Below are 17616 nucleotides of genomic sequence, written 5' to 3' on the forward strand. Positions count from 1 at the left end.
CGTGGTATTGACTGCGTGGAAAATCACCCTTCGCTACTGCCAGTACATAAGCGATGGGCACTACCGATGTTGCGTCAGGTAGGACGCATGGGACTTGTAGGAGAGACGCTTTCGGCGTAAACCAATAGGCCGCTCTGTCTCCCGTGCGTTGTTTCTTACTTATCAACGTCACCCAGTAGGCAAAGAGTATCTCACCCTCTGTTGCGTCGCATCATCCTTTTAATGGAAACGCTTGAAACTGAGATGCCCCCCGCTAAAACGGCAACCGTCCCACGGGTGCAAAAAGCACAGCAGGCATACACTAGGCAGATATATATATATATATCTAGAGACAAAAGAACAGCCGCAAACACATTCTCTAGCTCCCCTACTGCTGCTGAGCAGGAGCCGTGGGGGGAGGCAGCACTGTGGGCGGAGGCCTCAGGACGTTGGGAGGCGGCTGGAAACTCTGGGGGGGTCGCGGAGGAACACTCCCGGGCATGGGTGGCATTCCCATAGGCCGAGGCCCTTGATTCATGCCCATTTGAGCGCCCCCCATTTGAGGGCCCCCCATTTGAAGACCTCCCATTTGAGGGCCTCCCATTTGTCCGCCGCCCATCTGAGGGCCCCCCATTTGAAGACCTCCCATTTGAGGGCCTCCCCCCATTTGAGGGCCTCCCCCCATCTGAGGGCCTCCCATTTGAGGGCCTCCCATTTGAGGGCCTCCCCCCATCTGAGGGCCTCCCATTTGAGGGCCTCCCCCCATCTGAGGGCCTCCCCCCATCTGCGGGCCTCCCCCCATCTGAGGGCCTCCCATGTGGGGCCCTCCGCCTGGCCCCACAGGGCGCATGGGGGCGGCTATCCCCGGCGACTGCATGTTGTAGTGAAGAGGCCTTGTTGAGGGTGGGCCTCCAGGGGCCCCCATAGCAGGAGGTCGAGAAGGGGTCATGGGGGCCCCACCAGGCATCATGCCAACACTGCCTGGCACTTGTACCGGTGCTGTCGGTCCCCCCATTCCCACTGACACGGAGGCAGGGCCCCTTGCTTCTCCTGGAGCGCCCAAGAGGCCTCCTCCCTGCGTTGGTCTAGAGGCCCCCGCCATTGTCGGGGGTAGCGGCAGGGGCGGAAACGGCATGCCTGCGAAGAAAGACGCAGTTCAGAGGCGTTACGCCAACCGAAATGTACCGATCCGCATGCACTAGAAGCAGCATCAGACAATGCAAGAACAGCAAGCCTAGCCCTCCGCCCCGACCCCCCCGAAAAATGCGCCGAACGAAAAGGCGTCTTGTCGGATTTTCCAGAGGGAAAGAAAAGAGCAAAGCGCCCAAGTCGATGCCACGCTGCAAAGCGAGCGCAGAGGCCTCTTCACGCTGCATACCTGGACGCGGCATGAAGAAAAGAGGAGGTGGAGGCAACGACCCGGGGGCCCCAGTCCCCATGATCGGCAGTGGCAACGGTGGGAGGGGGCCCCCCGGACCCACGTTCTGCATCATGCCGAACTCTGAAAAAAACGCACGAAGGCACAAACACATATATACATACATATACATACACAAACACACATATATATACATACACAAACATACATACATACACATACACAAACATACACACATACATACATACATATACACACACACACATGAAGACCGCCGCTGTCGCTTTGGCTGCTGCTGCTTCTGCTGCTGCCGCTGCTGCACAGCAAGCGAGTGCAACTCAGACACAGTACATATGTCTTGTGTAGCTGCTGCTGCCCCGACAACCTAAGAACATACGTGGCGTTCCTGTTTGTTGCTGCAAAGGCACAGGGCCCTCTTTCGTGACGCTGCCGCTGCTCCCTGGTCGTTCAATCGCTGGCCTATTTGCAGCTAGCAGGCGCTCTGCTGCAGATCCGTGGCGTTCCCCTGCAGCACAAACACACGAACAACTGCAGGGGCCCCACCGCATGCCTCCGTTTCCCCACAGCCTACAGTTGGCGAAAGAAGCTGCACCCAAACCCGAAAGACAGGCAGACGAAGAGATCGACACAGCAACAGCAGCAGCAATAGTAGCAGAAACAGCAACAACAGCGATAGTAGAAGAAACAGCAGCAGCAATAGTAGCAGCAACAGCAACAACAGCAATAGTAGCAGAAACAGCAACAACAGCAATAGTAGCAGAAACAGCAACAACAGCAATAGTAGCAGAAACAGCAACAGCAGCAATAGTAGCAGCGAGAGCAACAACAGCAATAGTAGCAGCAAGAGCAACAACAGCAATAGTAGCAGAAACAGCAACAGCAGCAATAGTAGCAGCAACAGCAACAACAGCAGTAGTAGCAGCAACAGCAACAACAGCAGTAGTAGCAGCAACAGCAACAACAGCAATAGTAGCAGCAAGAGCAACAACAGCAATAGTAGCAGAAACAGCAACAACAGCGATAGTAGAAGAAACAGCAACAACAGCGATAGTAGCAGAAACAGCAACAACAGCGATAGTAGAAGAAACAGCAACAGCAGCAATAGTAGCAGAAACAGCAACAGCAGCAATAGTAGCAGCAACAGCAACAGCAGCAATAGTAGCAGAAACAGCAACAACAGCAATAGTAGCAGAAACAGCAACAACAACAATAGTAGCAGCAAGAGCAACAACAGCAATAGTAGCAGCAACAGCAACAACAGCAATAGTAGCAGAAACAGCAACAACAGCAATAGTAGCAGAAACAGCAACAACAGCAATAGTAGCAGCAACAGCAACAACAGCAAAAGTAGCAGCAAGAGCAACAACAGCAGTAGTAGCAGCAACAGCAACAACAACAATAGTAGCAGCAACAGCAACAATAGCAATAGTAGCAGCAACAACAGCAGTAGCAACAGTAGCGATATGGTTGCCGTGTGTGTACCTCGGGTGTCTTTCTTATACGCGTAGGAGACGTGGACGGGTCTGTTGCAGAGGAACTGCCCGTTCATCGAAGCAAGGGCTGCATCGGAGGCCTCGAAAGTTTCCATGGAAACGAATGCAAAGCCTTTCGACACACCAGTTTCAGCGTCTCGCATCACCTGGGGCAGAGGCAAACAAATGAATTGCTGCGCAGCAGTTCGAGGGCTGCACGAAGCGCCGCAGCCTCTCGCGAAATACTCTACTCGGTCGCAGTTTCGCCATCGCCATACCTTGGCAGAGACGACATTCCCGAAAGAGGAGAACGTGTCAAACAGAACCTTCTCGTCGAGATCAGGATCCAGATTCCCCACGAAAAGGTTCGCTCCAACCTTCACATACATGCATGCACACAGACAGACACACAGACGACGCAAATCATAATTGGCGGAGGAGAGTCGGCGGGGATTGAGGAAAAAATTCCACAGCACGTCCACTCGCTCGCTGACGAGAGGCGGATTGCAGAAATCAGAGGCGCAGGAGAGTCCGACCAAAAACACGATCACGGAAGACGCACAAAAACACCCCTCCTGGGGGATTGCTCATGAAGACTATGAAAAAGGGGAAAAACACGCATCCAAGATGGACAGACAAAACACGGCAAGACTCACATCAAACGTTCGTCTGTCATGTGCTGCCTTGCTGAGGCGGAGAGGCTTCCCATAAAGCTTTACCATGCCCATGAGTTTCAGGGCGAAGTCTGCGTCAGTCTCCGATTCAAACTCCACAAAGGCGTATCCTGCGAGTTTACGCCGGAAAAAGCATTGCCGCACAGAGTTGCAATGTCCACTTCTAACGTCACGAGGGGTTTTATGTAAACGCGATGAGACATGGTGCTGCATGCGCCTGGGCATGCACAGCTAGGGCGTGCGATTCCGCCTCCGACGGCGCGAAAGGCGATCGCCGCAGGGGGACGAAGGACGCCTCAAAGAGGGTTAACTCTTTATAAGCGCTTCTGGGGTAGATATTTCCCCTCCCTCCCCCCAAAAGGCTGTATTTCGAGGCTTTAGGAGGCCAGAATCTAGCGCAGCAGGGACGAAGTGCTAGATTCCAGCACGTAGAGAGATTGAATTGACGCAAGGTAAACAAGGGGCGTCCAAATAGTTACCCTGGTGAGCGCCGGAAACTTTATCTTTGGGGATGTTGACGAGGCGCACGACGCCGGCTTGTGTGAACAGCTCCCACAGAAGATCCTCATCGACCTGAGAGTCGATGTTTCCTACATAGCTGTACGGCAACAAGCACATTTTGCATGGAAGCTGCTCATACGCAGGCCGCTGCAGCAGAAGCACCCTTGCTGACACCCCAGGCTGCTCCGATTCTAGTGCCGTAAGTGGCTGCCATCCTTGACAAGGCGCCCATCACAGACTCACAGAGTTGCCTCCTGATTTCGCTCGAACACTTGAGCGATGTCAGCCCCTCCCCCCCCAAAACCTCCCCATGGCCGTGTGGCAAGCATTGTCATGCTGCGCTGCTCTTGCTAAGTGCGTTTCTTCTGCTGCGGCTGCCAAGGCTTCTCGCAAGAATCCGTCGCTGATGCTTTTAGTGCTGCTGTTGTTTCTACCGCCGGGCTGCACGAGAAGTGGCGCTGCTCCTGCTCCTGCTGCGGTTACCACCCATACACCCGTTGCTGCGCAGTTTCAGAAGAGCACGCACTCAGCAAAGCGTGCAAATTGCTCGCTGCTGCGACGCCAAAGGCTGCACAAAAGCCCCCGTCCTGTATGTCTACAGAGCCGCTGAAAGCCCAGCAACGGCCACGCTGCTCGACACGTTGCCGCAGGAAGAAAGTCAAAGCCTTTGCTCTTCAAAAACACAGAAATAGCGTAGAAACTCCTGCGGGAGATCGCGGAGGGGCCAGGGCCCCATTAAAGCTCCAGGACTGCCGGGGCATCTCTGTGGCATGCATGCATGCACGCATGCATGCATGCATGCAGCGTTGTTGGCGCCTCTGTAATGCTAGCCGACGCAACACCACCGTGCAACAGGAGTCCCTGCTGCTGCATTTGTTAGCATGAAATCCGCTTTCCAAGTGTCTCAGAGTAAATGCAGGTCTGTTCTTGCAGATGCTGCTAACATCCCCCTCGCCCCCCTCAAGAGTTTTAAAGATCCTCTAGAGGGCTTCCTTCCTTTCGATGTACCTCCCAACCCCCATATGATGGGCACATTTGTGCTGACCTTCTGAAAACTACGAGAATTCCCCCATTCACCAGCTCGCACGGCAGAACGGTGTGTTTCTCTCTCCTTACCCATACTTCGCGATTTCCCAGGCAGTCCATGGAGCTGGGAACCCCCCTCCGACCAAGGAAAGCCTAAGCATTCGTACTAGGGGAAGAAGAGCAGCTGCTAAGCAGCTGCTGCACGTAGACGAAGCCTCTTTCAGCTGCGTGTGTGCCTGCCAGAATGGCGCTCCAGGGGCGTCTAGAACCTGCAGCTCCCGCCTCTCTCTGATTCGGCAGCACGCTCTGTTGCAACACTGCCAGCCTAGCATGCTGACTGAGGCTGCTGCGAAGGCTTTTCCCAGGTGCTGAGTGAGGCGCAGCGGCGCGCAGTACTCAAACGAGCAGCAACACTACCTGTGGCAGAGGCAAATTCCAATGGTCTTTTTAGAAACGCCTCCGGAAAAGGCAGCACCCTGCGCAGCGGCAGCGACTGTCTCCGCTGAAACTTTCGCAGCAGCCGGCACTTTTAAATTCATGGCAACGGAGATATGCGACGGCCAGCAAGCCGCTAAAGACCTTTCTCGGCGTGTAGAAGCAGCAGACGAAGAACCAGCTGCAGGGGTGTCGGATACATCGGCATGCGCAGAAACGGCAGGCGCAGCAGCAGCGCAAGCCGAAGCGCGCCACGCAGCAGAAAGCGCTGCCGATGAGGCTGCAACAGAGCCATTCAAAGTGCTGCTGGACTGGACGGAACGATACAGACTGCGGAGTCGCTGCCCGCTGCGGCGCCAGCAGCTCGTGCAGCAGCCGTGCAATCTGCATCAGGTGTTGTTTCAGCAGACGATCGACATTGTCGACGCTTCCCTTGACGCTCTGGCCTTTCAGACTGGCCACATACAGCGGCAACTGGCTCTGCATCAGAAGGAGGCGCAGCAGCACAGACCGTCGTGCCCTGTTGCGGCTGCTGCCGCGACAGCGCGAGAAGAAGCAGCCGCCGCTGCTGCCGCTGCTGCTCTAGAGAGCGACGTGGAAGCTTTGCCTCGAAAGCGTGTCAAGAAGAAAGGCGGTAGCTCGCAACAGTCAAGCAGGGACCCCCTCGCCGCTGCAGATCGGCATCCCCTGGACGAGTTTCTTCGCTCTGCGCTTTATTTGCGCCAGCAGACGCCGTGGCAGCGCTGCACCTGCGAATCCGCTGGAGATGCAGCTGAAGCAGCAGCGCGCGGAGAAGACGTTGCGTCTCCTGGAGGCGCGGAGACAGAGGAAATTTACGGAAATCGCTACCTGATTGACGAGGTGCTGCCCCCTCCCTGTGCAGCCTCCCCCCCGCGTCAAGCGTATACCGCCTTCCCACCTCCTGCAGCGGCAGCCGTTCCTCCGCTTCGGCTGCTGCGACCACCTGCAGTGCACCAGAGTCTTACGGGGTTCTCCTCCTACGCTGAGCTTTCCGTGGCAGACGCAAGGGCAGTTCGCTGTTGCAGCAGCACGAGCAGCAGAGATCCCAAGCCTCTCAAGCTGCCGCTCCCGGCTGTCGCCACAGCAGCCCCCCCCCCGCTAAAGCACTTGCAGATTCCCCGCCTGGATCGGTGGCTAGAGCGACTGCAGCTTTATCGCGCAGCTGTGCTGGCGCAGGAGAACGGAACGCGTGCAGCAGTCGCCACTGCGACAGCAGAGCAGGGGCGGGGGCAGCAGCAGGAGCTCGCCGCTCGCCAGGCTCCAACGGAAGGCGCTGTTGGCGATTCAGCGAGAACAACGGATCCACCCGGATACCACGTTGCAGTGGTGGGGGGAGGCATTGCCGGCCTAACGGCGGCAGCAGTGCTGCGGGTTTTTGGGGTGTCCGTTCTGCTCGTTGAGGCGGGGGAGACACTGGGGGGACGTGTCAGGACGGCAGCTCTAAAGGGTCGACAAGCAAGTCTGGAGAAGACGGCGACAGCAGCGGAGGCGCAGCGACTGCTGCAAGAGCAGCAAGACCTCAAGAGGCTCATGCTGCCCTCGAAAAGGCCTCAGAAGAAACGCGACAAAGTAGCAGCTGCGCGTTTTTGGCACTACGTTGCCAAAAGGGAGGGTGGGGAGGAGCGGCAGCCGGTCAGAGCTACTGCAGCGGGAGTAGGCGAGGCGGTAGGCGTAGGAGGAGGAGGGAAGCTCGCGTCTGGCACTACTTTGCAGTGCGCTGTCGAAGACACAGGAGTGAGGCGCTCTTCTCGACGCGCGGCTGCTGCGGCAGCGGCGCAGGCTGAGAGAGACGAGCTCGCGGCTGCCATCGCAGAGTCGGCAGCGGTTGCAGCTGCGGCACGAACGTCGAAGACGGAAGCAGCAGCAACGGAGGCGAGGCTTGAGGGCGGTTCTGCGGCTGCGGTGTCTTTTGGCTGCGAGGCTTCGAGGGCACGCACGCCGGAAGGCAGCTCAGCTTTTTGCGAAGGAGGAGCAGCGGCGGCAGCCGCAGGTGTCTGCCCAGCTGTTGCTTCGAGGCGTGCCGAGCCTGAAGCAGCAGGAGAAGGGAAGACGTCCGTGGAGCAGGGTGCTGCAGGCGAAGAAGAAGCAGCAGCGTCTTCCAGGGTAGGCGTGGACTTGGGGGCTAACTGGCTTATGCGCGAGCGCAGCAGTCCGCAGTTTGTGTGGCGTCTAGCCAACAGACTTGGTCTCCCCTCGGTAGGCTTCTGGGGTAACTGGAGACACCGCTTCAACTGCAAAAGGAGGCGCAGAGCGTCGACGCGCAGCCGAGGCAGCAGCAGGAAGCGCGGAGAAGCGACTCTTGCCGATAAAAGGCCTTCTCGCGGGGAGCGAGAGGATGAGGGCTGGAGCGACGCTCAGGCAAGCGGCGTTGAGGGGGGAGGCGGCGGGTGGGAACCCTTGGTGCATGCGACGCAGTGGAGAGACCGTCAAGGACGCGTCGTACCAGCGGCGCGTGTGGCGTTTCTGAAGGATTTGCAGGATGCCACGCTGGTAGCTGCGGCAATGAGCCGCAGGGCAAGGCTTAGGGCGGTGCTTAGAGCGGCCAACTCGCACGCGAGAACTGCCGGCAGGAGGCGCGTGCAGCAGCAGGGACGAGAGGGCAAGCCGCCAGCACGGGAGTGGGGGCAGCCGGAGCAGCAGCAGCTGCAGCAGCAAGACCACGTTGCATGCGGAGGCACTTCCAGGAAGGCTGATGACTCCGACATAGCGGTAGACCCCCGTGCTGCAGGCGGAGGGGCACCCGACGAAGTCTCGGATCTGCCGAAAGGAACAAACTCGTCAGACGACTTAGCGACGCCCTCTACAGTTTCAACATCCGCGGCAGTAGCAGCCTCAGCATCGTCACAAGCCTCTTCGGCCGCCACAGCAGCAGCTTCGCCTAGAAGCCTTGGAGCCGCTTTGCGCGGCGCCGTTCGCTTTATCCTGGAAGAGCAACAGTCGCTCGGACTGCCAGACCCCCGCGAGCTCAACAACAGAGGTCTCTCAAGCAGACGCGACGGCAGCAACGGCAAAGGCGGAGGCAGCAGCAACGGCAGTCCTTGCAGCCTCGGCAGCAAGCGCCCTAGTAGCCGCGTGGACAGGAGACAGCGCAGGCACAAAGCGGGGAAGGGCAGGGAGGGGGGTTCGCGTGGTTGCGATTCTCTTGATAAACGCGTCCGGCCTGACCAAGAGGATTGTTTCATGGACTGTCGCGGTGGAACAAGCTTAGATGCAACTGACGTAGAAATCCTTTGGAAGATGTTGCAGCGGTCTTTCGGCTACGTCTGTGGCTTCGACCGGCTGGGTGCTGAGCTCCCCGCCTACTCGTCACCTTCGGAGTCTGAATCAGATGCTGCAGCAGACGAGCATGGAGCCGCGGCTACACACTGCCGGACGTTGCCGGCTGCTCCACGCGTTCGGCCTGCAACGGCACCAGTCGCCTCAGAAGAGGCTGCAGAAGCAACGGCAAAAAGGACGGTGACATGTGCTGCGTCCCCAGTCAACAAGAGACGCTGCACTGCAGACGGCGGCGGCAGATTACGACCCTTAAAGTCTTTTTCCAAAGGCGAAGGAAGCGCCAAAGGTGTTACAGCCGGTCCTGCGGCTGGAGGGCGTGCCTACGGGGGCACTGAGGACGTGCTTCGGTCCGGAGAAGAGCGGAGTGACCAAGGGCAAGAAAAACGCACGAAGAGACAGGAGAAACGGCAGCATGCTACTAGGAAGCAACGCTCCAGAGAGCCTATCTTCTCGTTTTTACGCGGGAAGGACTATCAGCTCCTCGGCCGCTTGGAAACTGCGCGCTGTCTCCGCACGCGCGTAGGGCCCTCCCTAACGCCATCCCCTCGCGACCGAAGGGCAGAGAACTTCGATCGCTTGTTCATTCAGGTACAGCTTGTTGCTCCACTCCGCTGCCGTTGCTGACGCTGGTGGGAACGCGTGATGCTCGTGATGCAAGTGCGCTTTCACCCCCGGAGACGCGCAGTGAGAACGTGTGCAAGAACAACTCTGGTGCCACACCTCTGCGTGCAGGGCTACTCTTGGCTTTCTCGAATGTTGGTAAGGGGCTTTGATCTGTCAGGCTGCTGCCTGCTCGGCTGGCGGGTGCGGTCGATCGAGCTGCTGAAGGAGGGAACGACTCCTAAGGCGGCGAGCTGTGGCCAGCGTGCTGACAGCTGCGTCGCCGTTCGCAGTCGAACGCCGAGCAGATCGCCCTCCCCGTCATCAGCGTCGTCTTCTTCACGCTCTCCCAGCCCCTCCGAGCGTTCCCCCAGGTTGGATCGCGGAGACACGCACTCTCAACAAGAACGGGAGCAGCAGAGAGAGGCTGCACTCAGAGAAGCGTTGGCCGTTCTTGTTGAGGCTCTTCAGCAGCAACCTGGGGAAGGGTCTCCTAAGGGTGAGGACTCTAGTGCTGCAGCTGCGCCTGCATTTGCTGCTGCTACAGAGGCGGCTGGTTCGGATGCTGATCACACGCTCAAAGGGTATCCCTCCGTCCAGTGGCTTTCCCCAGACTATAGCTTTGTTAGACTCAGACTGCAGCGCTACAGTGAGGACCCCACCTTGAAGGCTCTGCAATTTGGCTTCCAAGGAGGGTCGCATGCGCACAATGAACAGCCCCAGCAAGCCCCCAGCTATTTTGATTCTCCGGCTGAGTCCGCGCAGCAGCATGCACAGACGAAGCCTCAGCAAACGCGACAAGATCCTACGCAGCAGCACAAACAGCAGCAGCAGCCCGAAGAAGAGTCCGTGTGGGCAATGCGGGTGATCGTTGCAGTTCCGATCGGCGTGCTGCAGCGTGGATCTATTTCCTTCTCTCCGCCTTTGCCAGTGGAGAGACAGGTGGCTATTAATCACTGGGGTGCTGGAAGCCACAACAAAGTCATCCTCATTTTCAACGAGTGCGCATCCTACAGCCTTCCGCGCGTCCTTTTCTTTTCCCACATTTCTGTATATCCACAGATAGAGCATGTTCTGAATGAGCAGGTAGCTTTATGTGTCGATCTACTGAGTGCACGTCGGCGTGTGTATTGAACCATGTTTGTCTTTTTCTGCGTCTGCGAAACATTCGCTTCAAGGCAGCTCGAGTGTATACACACCTCAACACCTTGCAGGGGAGTGGTATATAGGGCCTTTTGCACCGCACGGGAGGTGTTGTCTTTACGCAGGTCCTTTTGGCTGAAGGAAGGTGTGGCCTATTTCTTTAATCCTTCGTTTAGCAAGCGATTCCAGTTCATGAGCCTCGACGCTCTGGGGGTGAAGGGCTGCCTTGTTGCCCACAGCTTCAACTCGAAGGGATGGCTCAAAGTGCGTAGAGATAGAAATAGACGGATCCGACGCATCTGCATGCAGCAGCAACTGCAAGGAAGACGAAATGGACAGACAGGCTGCGGGGCCAGAGAGACCACTGCGAGATCACGGAAAGCAGCCCAGCAGGACAGCTTCTTGGATTCACAGGAGAGACAGCAGCGTTGTGGCAGCGCGAACAGCACCAATAAAATCGGCAGCGACGGAGCATGTCTGCAGATCAAGGAGGACGGACCCGTTGAGGCGTGGGAGGTGATTGACGAGTGCTGCCATGTGTTGCAGCAAATGTATCAACTCCCGTCGCAGCCTCAGCCGTTGCAGGCAGTCGTTACACGGTGGGATGAAGATCCTCTTTTTCGTTGCGCCTATGGCTACCCATCGAAGGTGGGCAACACTCCTTGCTCCCTTCTGCTTCGCTTTCGGCGAAGCCCGTGGTGCATGCATTTTTAAGGCTATCACTGTGTAGTCCCGTCGCCCTTGTCTGCTAGTCGAGTGCAAATGCGTGTTTTGTTCGACTGTACGTCCTCTTTTAAAATGCTTCTTCATTGGTGTCCGCGCAACTTTTCAGTTTCTTCTCACCAAGGATCACCCGTGACGGAGGCTGCTGTCGGTACCCGACGGCACATTTTCTGTATGTGTTCTATGAATTACAGTACGTTGAAGACGACGACCAAAGACAGATGTCTTTGCCACTGCCCTGGTGCCCGAGCCACGCCACGGTGGCAGCAGCAGATCCTCCACTCTTACATCAAGCACTGCGTTTGTTGCAGCAGCAGATGGAGCAGCTTCATTCTCGACTCTCCAATGGCCAGCCACGAGTGGGGGCGCATGCACCAGGCACTTTCACTGCAGGAGCGGAACAGCCGCACGCAACTGCAGCAATGCCATCCCCCATTACAGCAGCAGAGTGTAAAACAGCAGCGTTTGAGGGCAGCCTAAACGATGCGCGCATTTTCTTTTGCGGGGAGCACACGTCTGACTTTGGGCAGCAGTGCGTTCATGGGGCTATGCATTCAGGTGTACGTGCAGCTGCTGAGTGTCTCGCTTCGTTGTTTGGCATCGATTCCCTACCCTGGACGCTCAGTACATGGGGCCAAGGGGTCTGCGTACCTCCAGCGGTGCGCGTTGCAGATTCAGGATCCAACTCTTGTGCCTCCGCAGAATCGCCGGTGCGACAAAAATCGGCCAGCTATTCGTCAGCAACAGGAGAAGCATCCGGCACACCACAAGCGAGCTGCGCAAACGGAGAAGCTCACACAACATCCCCAGCTGATGTAGACGAGTGGCACACCTGGTGGTTCAGCAGCGACGCTTCATTCTCATGGGGACCCCAGGCAAGGGATACACATAGCGTGCCTTTTGATACTGCACTGCAGTGCCCCATCCCTAGAGAAGAACGCAAAAAGCGGCTACTTCAGCTGCTGCGCTCCTTACAGAAAACGTAGGAGCCGCAACGACCTGCAACTTAGCATGCCGCCGTTGCGTGGTGAATCAGGGCATTAGAGACCCCGAGCCTCCCCACAGTCCGTAATCAGTGCCTGTAAGCAACGTGAGGAGATGACAGGGGAGCAAGTATAGTTTACGCTCTGAAGGGCTGAAAGAAAAGCCGATTGTTAAAGTGGAACCATATAAAGGGCGGAGAATGTAAAAGGCCACAGATGTCCATCTTGGTGACAAGGCGAACTAATCGCCACACGAGGTGGTTTCATTAAATCTTGCTTCCAGTCATCCTATAATTCCAGACAAACACCTGTAAGTGGAGATTTCTGCGGATATTATGCCCAGCTATGGAATATCAATGGATGTATACCCCTACTCTTGTGGTAGAACGTCGGAGCCTGTCCAGCCGCTAGAGACTTACAAAAGTATTCTCCAGTAGCGGTGACGCACCGCAATCTTCCCGTAAGAAATGTCTTAGAGCCTTCGGGCTGCTGAGTGGGTACTGCTTGCTGCTACCATTTTGGTGACCCTCTGCTTGCGCAGTGAGTGTCGGAACTGTGGATTGTGGGAAGCTGGGAGTAGTGCTATCGATTCTAAAATGAAGCAAAAAGGAGAACAGTGTTCTTAAGGAGCACAAATTTAGAAGCACATAATTACATAACAGTGAATTTGAAAAGTGCAGGCTGATGGGTTTCCCGCATGTTCTCATGTTGCTGGCTGCGCTAAACATAGACATTTTATCGTACACATGTTCATGGGTCGCTGGTGATATGTTGACTCTTTGTTTTGGCTGTTGCTATACTTTGCATATTGCAGAGTGACGCTAGCGCACACCAATAAGATGTAATATTGTGTGCGTGTGCGCTAGGTGCTAGGTGAATCTGTCTAAATGTTCAGAGTGCTGAAGGCGCAAAATGTGCACTGTGTTTTTTCCTCTTTTCACGTTGGAGCCTTAGGGGCGCATAAAGGGAGAAAGGGAGCCTTTTGGCATGAACGCTCAACAAACATTTTGTTATTTTTCATTGATTGTGGAGGTAAATATCTTCCTAGAGGGACAGATAGAGCTTTACCTTCGGTTTTATGGCAAGTTTCGATGCAACTATTTTTCCTCTCGTCCAGTGAAATATCATATTCTCCCACAACGCTTCCCTGGCTTCAAACTGCCTAAAGGAATTACAACCATTGAAGCTTTCATATAAGCCTTTACTCATCAGCCTGTGCCGAGATGGGGGCAGCAGTATGCTGTGAGAGAACTGGAAAACTTTGGGCAGGGGCATCTATCAGCAGATCGGTCGTTCGAGAAAATGAACTTCCTGACTTGCAAAAGCCTCAGCCTATATAAACACATATTGAGTTGTTGGTTTATTTCGAATCTTCCAAACGTGTCACGTTAGGCTATCGCAAGATGGCCAGCGATTTGGTGATCACACGCAAAAGCACATAGCCATTCATTGAGGCCTTCGCAAATTGTAATGCTGGAGGTTTCAGGAGCAGATGATTGCAGCTCCTATGTATATGGCTGGAACAGGGGAGTAAAGCTGTGATTTGTAACCTATAGATGTCCGAGGTGTGTCAACCAGCCCTAGCCAGCAGTTCAAGTTTGACTAGAGGAGAGAGCCCCAGATAGCCCATGCTCCCAAACTGCCCTCGACAGCCTCGCAGCATCTCACCTTTCTGAGCTGAAGGGCTTGTGGGGTGCCCTGTGGAGCTGAATGACAGCGAGGAGTAATCTGTCAACCTCCATTGAGACCGAAGGAAAAGTTGCACCACAACGGAACTGGGCTTAGCACAAGCAGACTGCTTGGTAAGCACCGAAGGCACCTGCGGAATTCCCACGCAGGCTTTGGCGAAGTAAAGGGGATACAAAGGACAAAGCCACACCTGAGGATTCCCCCCGGGCCACTCTGCGCTGATACGAACTCTCGCTAGTGGCCAAGCACTGCCAATGCCACCGCGTGTGAAGTGACGTTGAGCAATCTGTCTGTTCACCCGTTGGCACACTACCCAAGACTCCGATTTGCTCACGGACGCCAGAGAACAAGGGTTGGCAAGACTGCACGTTTTTTCGCCAATAAAATCAGTATCAGATCCTAGCAGCCTGGTGAGTGATTTTTGGGTTGAACCTATGCACCATGACGTAGTCTTAAGTATGCCGTGGGGTATCCCAATGGAGGGCACGAACGTATTCTTAGATGTGCGGTGTAGATCATTGTGTCAGGGCGCGCTAGGAAAAAGCAACTTCTGCAATTCTCGGCAACTCGCACTTTATCTATTGCCAGCTAAGTAGAGTGGGTCTCTGGAACAAGGTGGGGCAGAGCCTTCATGCGGGCAGCTTAGCAGGGCAGTGCGAATAGACGGCTAAAAGCATGCCTACCATTTTAGCGGCTGCGCAGCTGCAGTCCTAAGAGGAAGTTTCCTTGAATATTAGACGAGCAGCAGCAAAAATAGGCATATGTCAAGTGGAAGCTCACGGATGTGCTCATGGATGTGCTGAATAATGACATGCTGCCAGCATGCTGGCTACCTAACGGTTGTACAGCGGATAGTATGGAGCTAGTTCCTGGTTTTGCCCTAATCTATGTTCTACGGTAGTGGACAACTTCACAGCTGGAAGAGTAGATTGAGCAGTAAGCGCATAATTTGTGGAGAAAAAAGCATAGTGTAGCAATCGATTGGTACTTTGGGGAAGGCCCCGGAGCTGACGGTAAGAACGGAAGAAAAGTGACGCGTGTACGTTGAATAAAAGCTGCTGAAAAAGAGTGATGATTAAGTTCAAGTCGCTACATTGTGCACAAAAATATGCATTCTGCAGCCTATCGAAGCTGGCTTTTGGATAGAAAACCGCACCTCAATAGTGTCCCATCTGTGTTACAACCATGAGCACTTCTGCAGATGACGCATGTACGGACAGAAAAGCATGTTCATGAGCTGGAAGCCTACAGCTCATAGATGACCACAAAAGTACAAGACAAAATTTGTAGAAACATGAGAACTAATGAGGGTAAATACATTATGTTCATGGATTTGTGAATTCGATTCTTACTGATGTTTCCTCGTATCGTTCAATTTAGCAAAGTGTTTGCTTTGCTAGACTCTTAAAGGCCAAAAGCATTAAAAACAACAGACAGCCAAGCTTCAAAAATCCAATAGAGGATTGTAAGGTACAATGTTCCAAGAAAATGAGGGTCGCGAAACGCCTCCGACACAGCAGCTGGGAACCATATCTCCACATGCAGAGTTTCCGGACATCAATCTCAGGAGTAACTGAGCATTAATTTCCCGAACAAGAACGAATTGCTGTCGAGGCTGTAGATAAGAAGTATCGGAGCTTTGGGTAACTTAGTGCCCAACCCAGTTGTAGCAGAGGGAGAAAGCACATCTATACATAAAGGCCGACCGCAACTGACCACACTGGGGATAGGCAAGGGTTATGTGTCTCGCCGCTAAGCCACTTATGGCAAAGGGGCTCGGAAGCAGTGGTCAGCCACTTAGGTATCTAATAGCCTTCCGCTGAACAAGTCACCCAACGAGCACAGCAGCAGTAAAGACTTCAAGATTTCCACGACTTAAATCCCTCTGTCGGCAATTCGAAAGGCAGAGATGCAAGCGACATCTAAGTAGCTCAACGATGCGCCGATGAAGAGGGCAATAGACTATTTCACGGGACAACGAAACACAGCAAGTAGCCAAATGCCGATGCAAGCAACTCAGCCACCCGTTCGACAAGACATGGAGAAGCTAATCATCTGTTTCACGGCGCGACAGGAATTATTGAGCCCAAAGTTCAAATACGCCTACTTGAGGATAGCTCATCGCCTGACCTAGAAATTGCAAAGGGCACCCATACTGGATGTATCGCACGCCTTTTCTAGATATGCTGCTCCAGGAGATACTTCAATATGACTACACACGAGGGAGCAGCCTGAGGACAATCGACGCATGCGGCATCATGAAAGAGGGCAAGGGCGGAATCCCATGATGTAGAGGCCCACGAAATTTGGAAGGGAGAGTCCTGATCTTCCAATGACGACCAATAAGGAAAAAGTGAGGCGGAATAATAGTGAGCACATACATCAGCAGTGGAAACACGACAATCAGCAACCCTTCATGGAGGAGCAGATCTTGTACTGGAAGGTAATGAAGAACTTGCCCGTAAAGGAGACGAAGGATTGCCACAAAGATCGCGCGAATGGCGGTATGCGAGCACGAGGGGGATGATCAGGAGGACTCAAGGCCGCGGGGCTTAAGTGCACAAACAGATGCACTTCCTTTTCCTTGTTCGTATGGACCTGGTCTTCGCGAGAAAATTCGGCAGGGAAACAACCTCCGCTGATAGCGATATCCACTGCTGTCTCCAAGTTTTGCGCACAATCGTTGGAAGGAAATGCCTTCACAGGGTTATGCTACTGAAAGATCCACGTATCAAAGAGACTTCTTGTCTGGAAAAGTGCGCTGTCAGATTGAGTCAGAATTGCGTAAGCGGGCCCTTCCTAGTATTTTTGCTTGTGCGCGTGTTGGATTCTAATCAGATGGCCTTGCATCACTCCACATTGCTCGTCACAGCCGATCCAGCAAAAGATCCAGAAAACTCTCACTAAGGGACTTGCTGCACTACCGTAGGTTTTTTGAGAGCAACGGCATCAGTCCAAAGGTGTTTTGTTATGAGAAGGTCCAATGCCACGTACTAGTTGTTGCTTTATCTGCAGGGCTATATCTGAAGTGGACAATCAGGATACAAAGGGTCTCGACAAGCCTACAAACAGCCTCTTTTACCTAATGGTAGGCAACGCGAAGACGAACTCACGTGCAGTGACTACAAACTACAGGGACTCCCATACACATAATTACATTGTTAGCAAGCTTGATCCCCATTTCGCTAGATCTCAAGATAGCTGCCAGTGCGCTGTCGACTCCGATGGCTTTACTCGATCCAGTTCTTTGGTTACACTTGTACCATGATTCACAAAATTGCTTACTAGTTCCTGTATTCAGCACTGCCAATATGACTGCCCATTTTGCTAACATCAGCAGTGTTGGGCTGACCAACGCTGCTTAATATCCAGCCCTTCCGGGTAATGCAGGCAATGACTATTCCATTGTCCGAAAGACTCTCGTGTTTGCTCTCTCCGCTGCCAGGTTTTAGATTTTCCAGAAACCCTTTGTATCTTGATGCGGGGGGGCTGTATAATTTGGGGTGCAGCGAGTCTGGTCGTCTTTTCCATCAAGGCGCTTCCTGCGTTTCAACTTGGCTCGAGTCTGTCGCTGCCGGGTTCGGCAAATCGCAATGTACTAGTATTTCTAATGTGCTCTGCTTTTCAAAAATTGGTTTTACGTGTTTCACAATATTTTAGCGGCATACAGATTGCATTTTCCTTGACATTTTGCC

The 17616-nt window shown here is 54.3% G+C and overlaps 2 protein-coding genes across 2 annotated transcripts; one reads left to right on the forward strand and one right to left on the reverse strand.

Moving 5' to 3' along the window:
- Positions 1-367: 367 nt before the first annotated feature.
- LOC34617656 (splicing factor 3B subunit 4) lies at positions 368-4354 on the reverse strand. The gene is made up of 9 exons (XM_026336040.1): positions 4269-4354; positions 4004-4122; positions 3507-3634; positions 3129-3227; positions 2861-3017; positions 1755-1883; positions 1358-1480; positions 754-1116; positions 368-636 (listed from the first exon to the last, which is right to left on the reverse strand). Exons 1-9 carry the CDS (start codon positions 4352-4354, stop codon positions 368-370), a joined length of 1473 nt encoding a protein of 490 aa, XP_026191825.1.
- A 1135-nt stretch (positions 4355-5489) lies between these two features.
- LOC34617655 lies at positions 5490-12858 on the forward strand. The gene is made up of 9 exons (XM_026336041.1): positions 5490-5751; positions 5788-7139; positions 7221-7422; positions 7510-8493; positions 8677-9371; positions 9516-10384; positions 10652-11174; positions 11444-12231; positions 12711-12858. The coding sequence occupies exons 1-9, from the start codon at positions 5490-5492 to the stop codon at positions 12856-12858; spliced, it is 5823 nt and encodes a 1940-aa protein (XP_026191826.1).
- The last annotated feature ends 4758 nt before the right edge of the window (positions 12859-17616 follow it).

This window comes from Cyclospora cayetanensis, unplaced genomic scaffold (assembly GCF_002999335.1).
Source record: "Cyclospora cayetanensis isolate NF1_C8 unplaced genomic scaffold, CcayRef3 CcayRef3_contig_90, whole genome shotgun sequence".
Taxonomy (NCBI): Eukaryota; Apicomplexa; class Conoidasida; order Eucoccidiorida; family Eimeriidae; genus Cyclospora; species Cyclospora cayetanensis.

Coding starts and splice junctions, on each gene's coding strand:
- LOC34617656 (XM_026336040.1), bottom strand. CDS start 4,354: ATGCTTGCCACACGGCCATGGGGAGGTTTTGGGGGGGGAGGGGCTGAC. Junction 4,123..4,268: donor CGAAATCAGGAGGCAACTCT/GTGAGTCTGTGA, acceptor GTTGCCGTACAG/CTATGTAGGAAACATCGACT. Junction 637..753: donor AGGCCCGCAGATGGGGGGAG/GCCCTCAGATGG, acceptor AAATGGGGGGAG/GCCCTCAAATGGGAGGTCTT.
- LOC34617655 (XM_026336041.1), top strand. CDS start 5,490: ATGGTCTTTTTAGAAACGCCTCCGGAAAAGGCAGCACCCTGCGCAGCG. Junction 7,423..7,509: donor GGCTGCGGTGTCTTTTGGCT/GCGAGGCTTCGA, acceptor GTGTCTGCCCAG/CTGTTGCTTCGAGGCGTGCC. Junction 10,385..10,651: donor GTCATCCTCATTTTCAACGA/GTGCGCATCCTA, acceptor GTCTTTACGCAG/GTCCTTTTGGCTGAAGGAAG.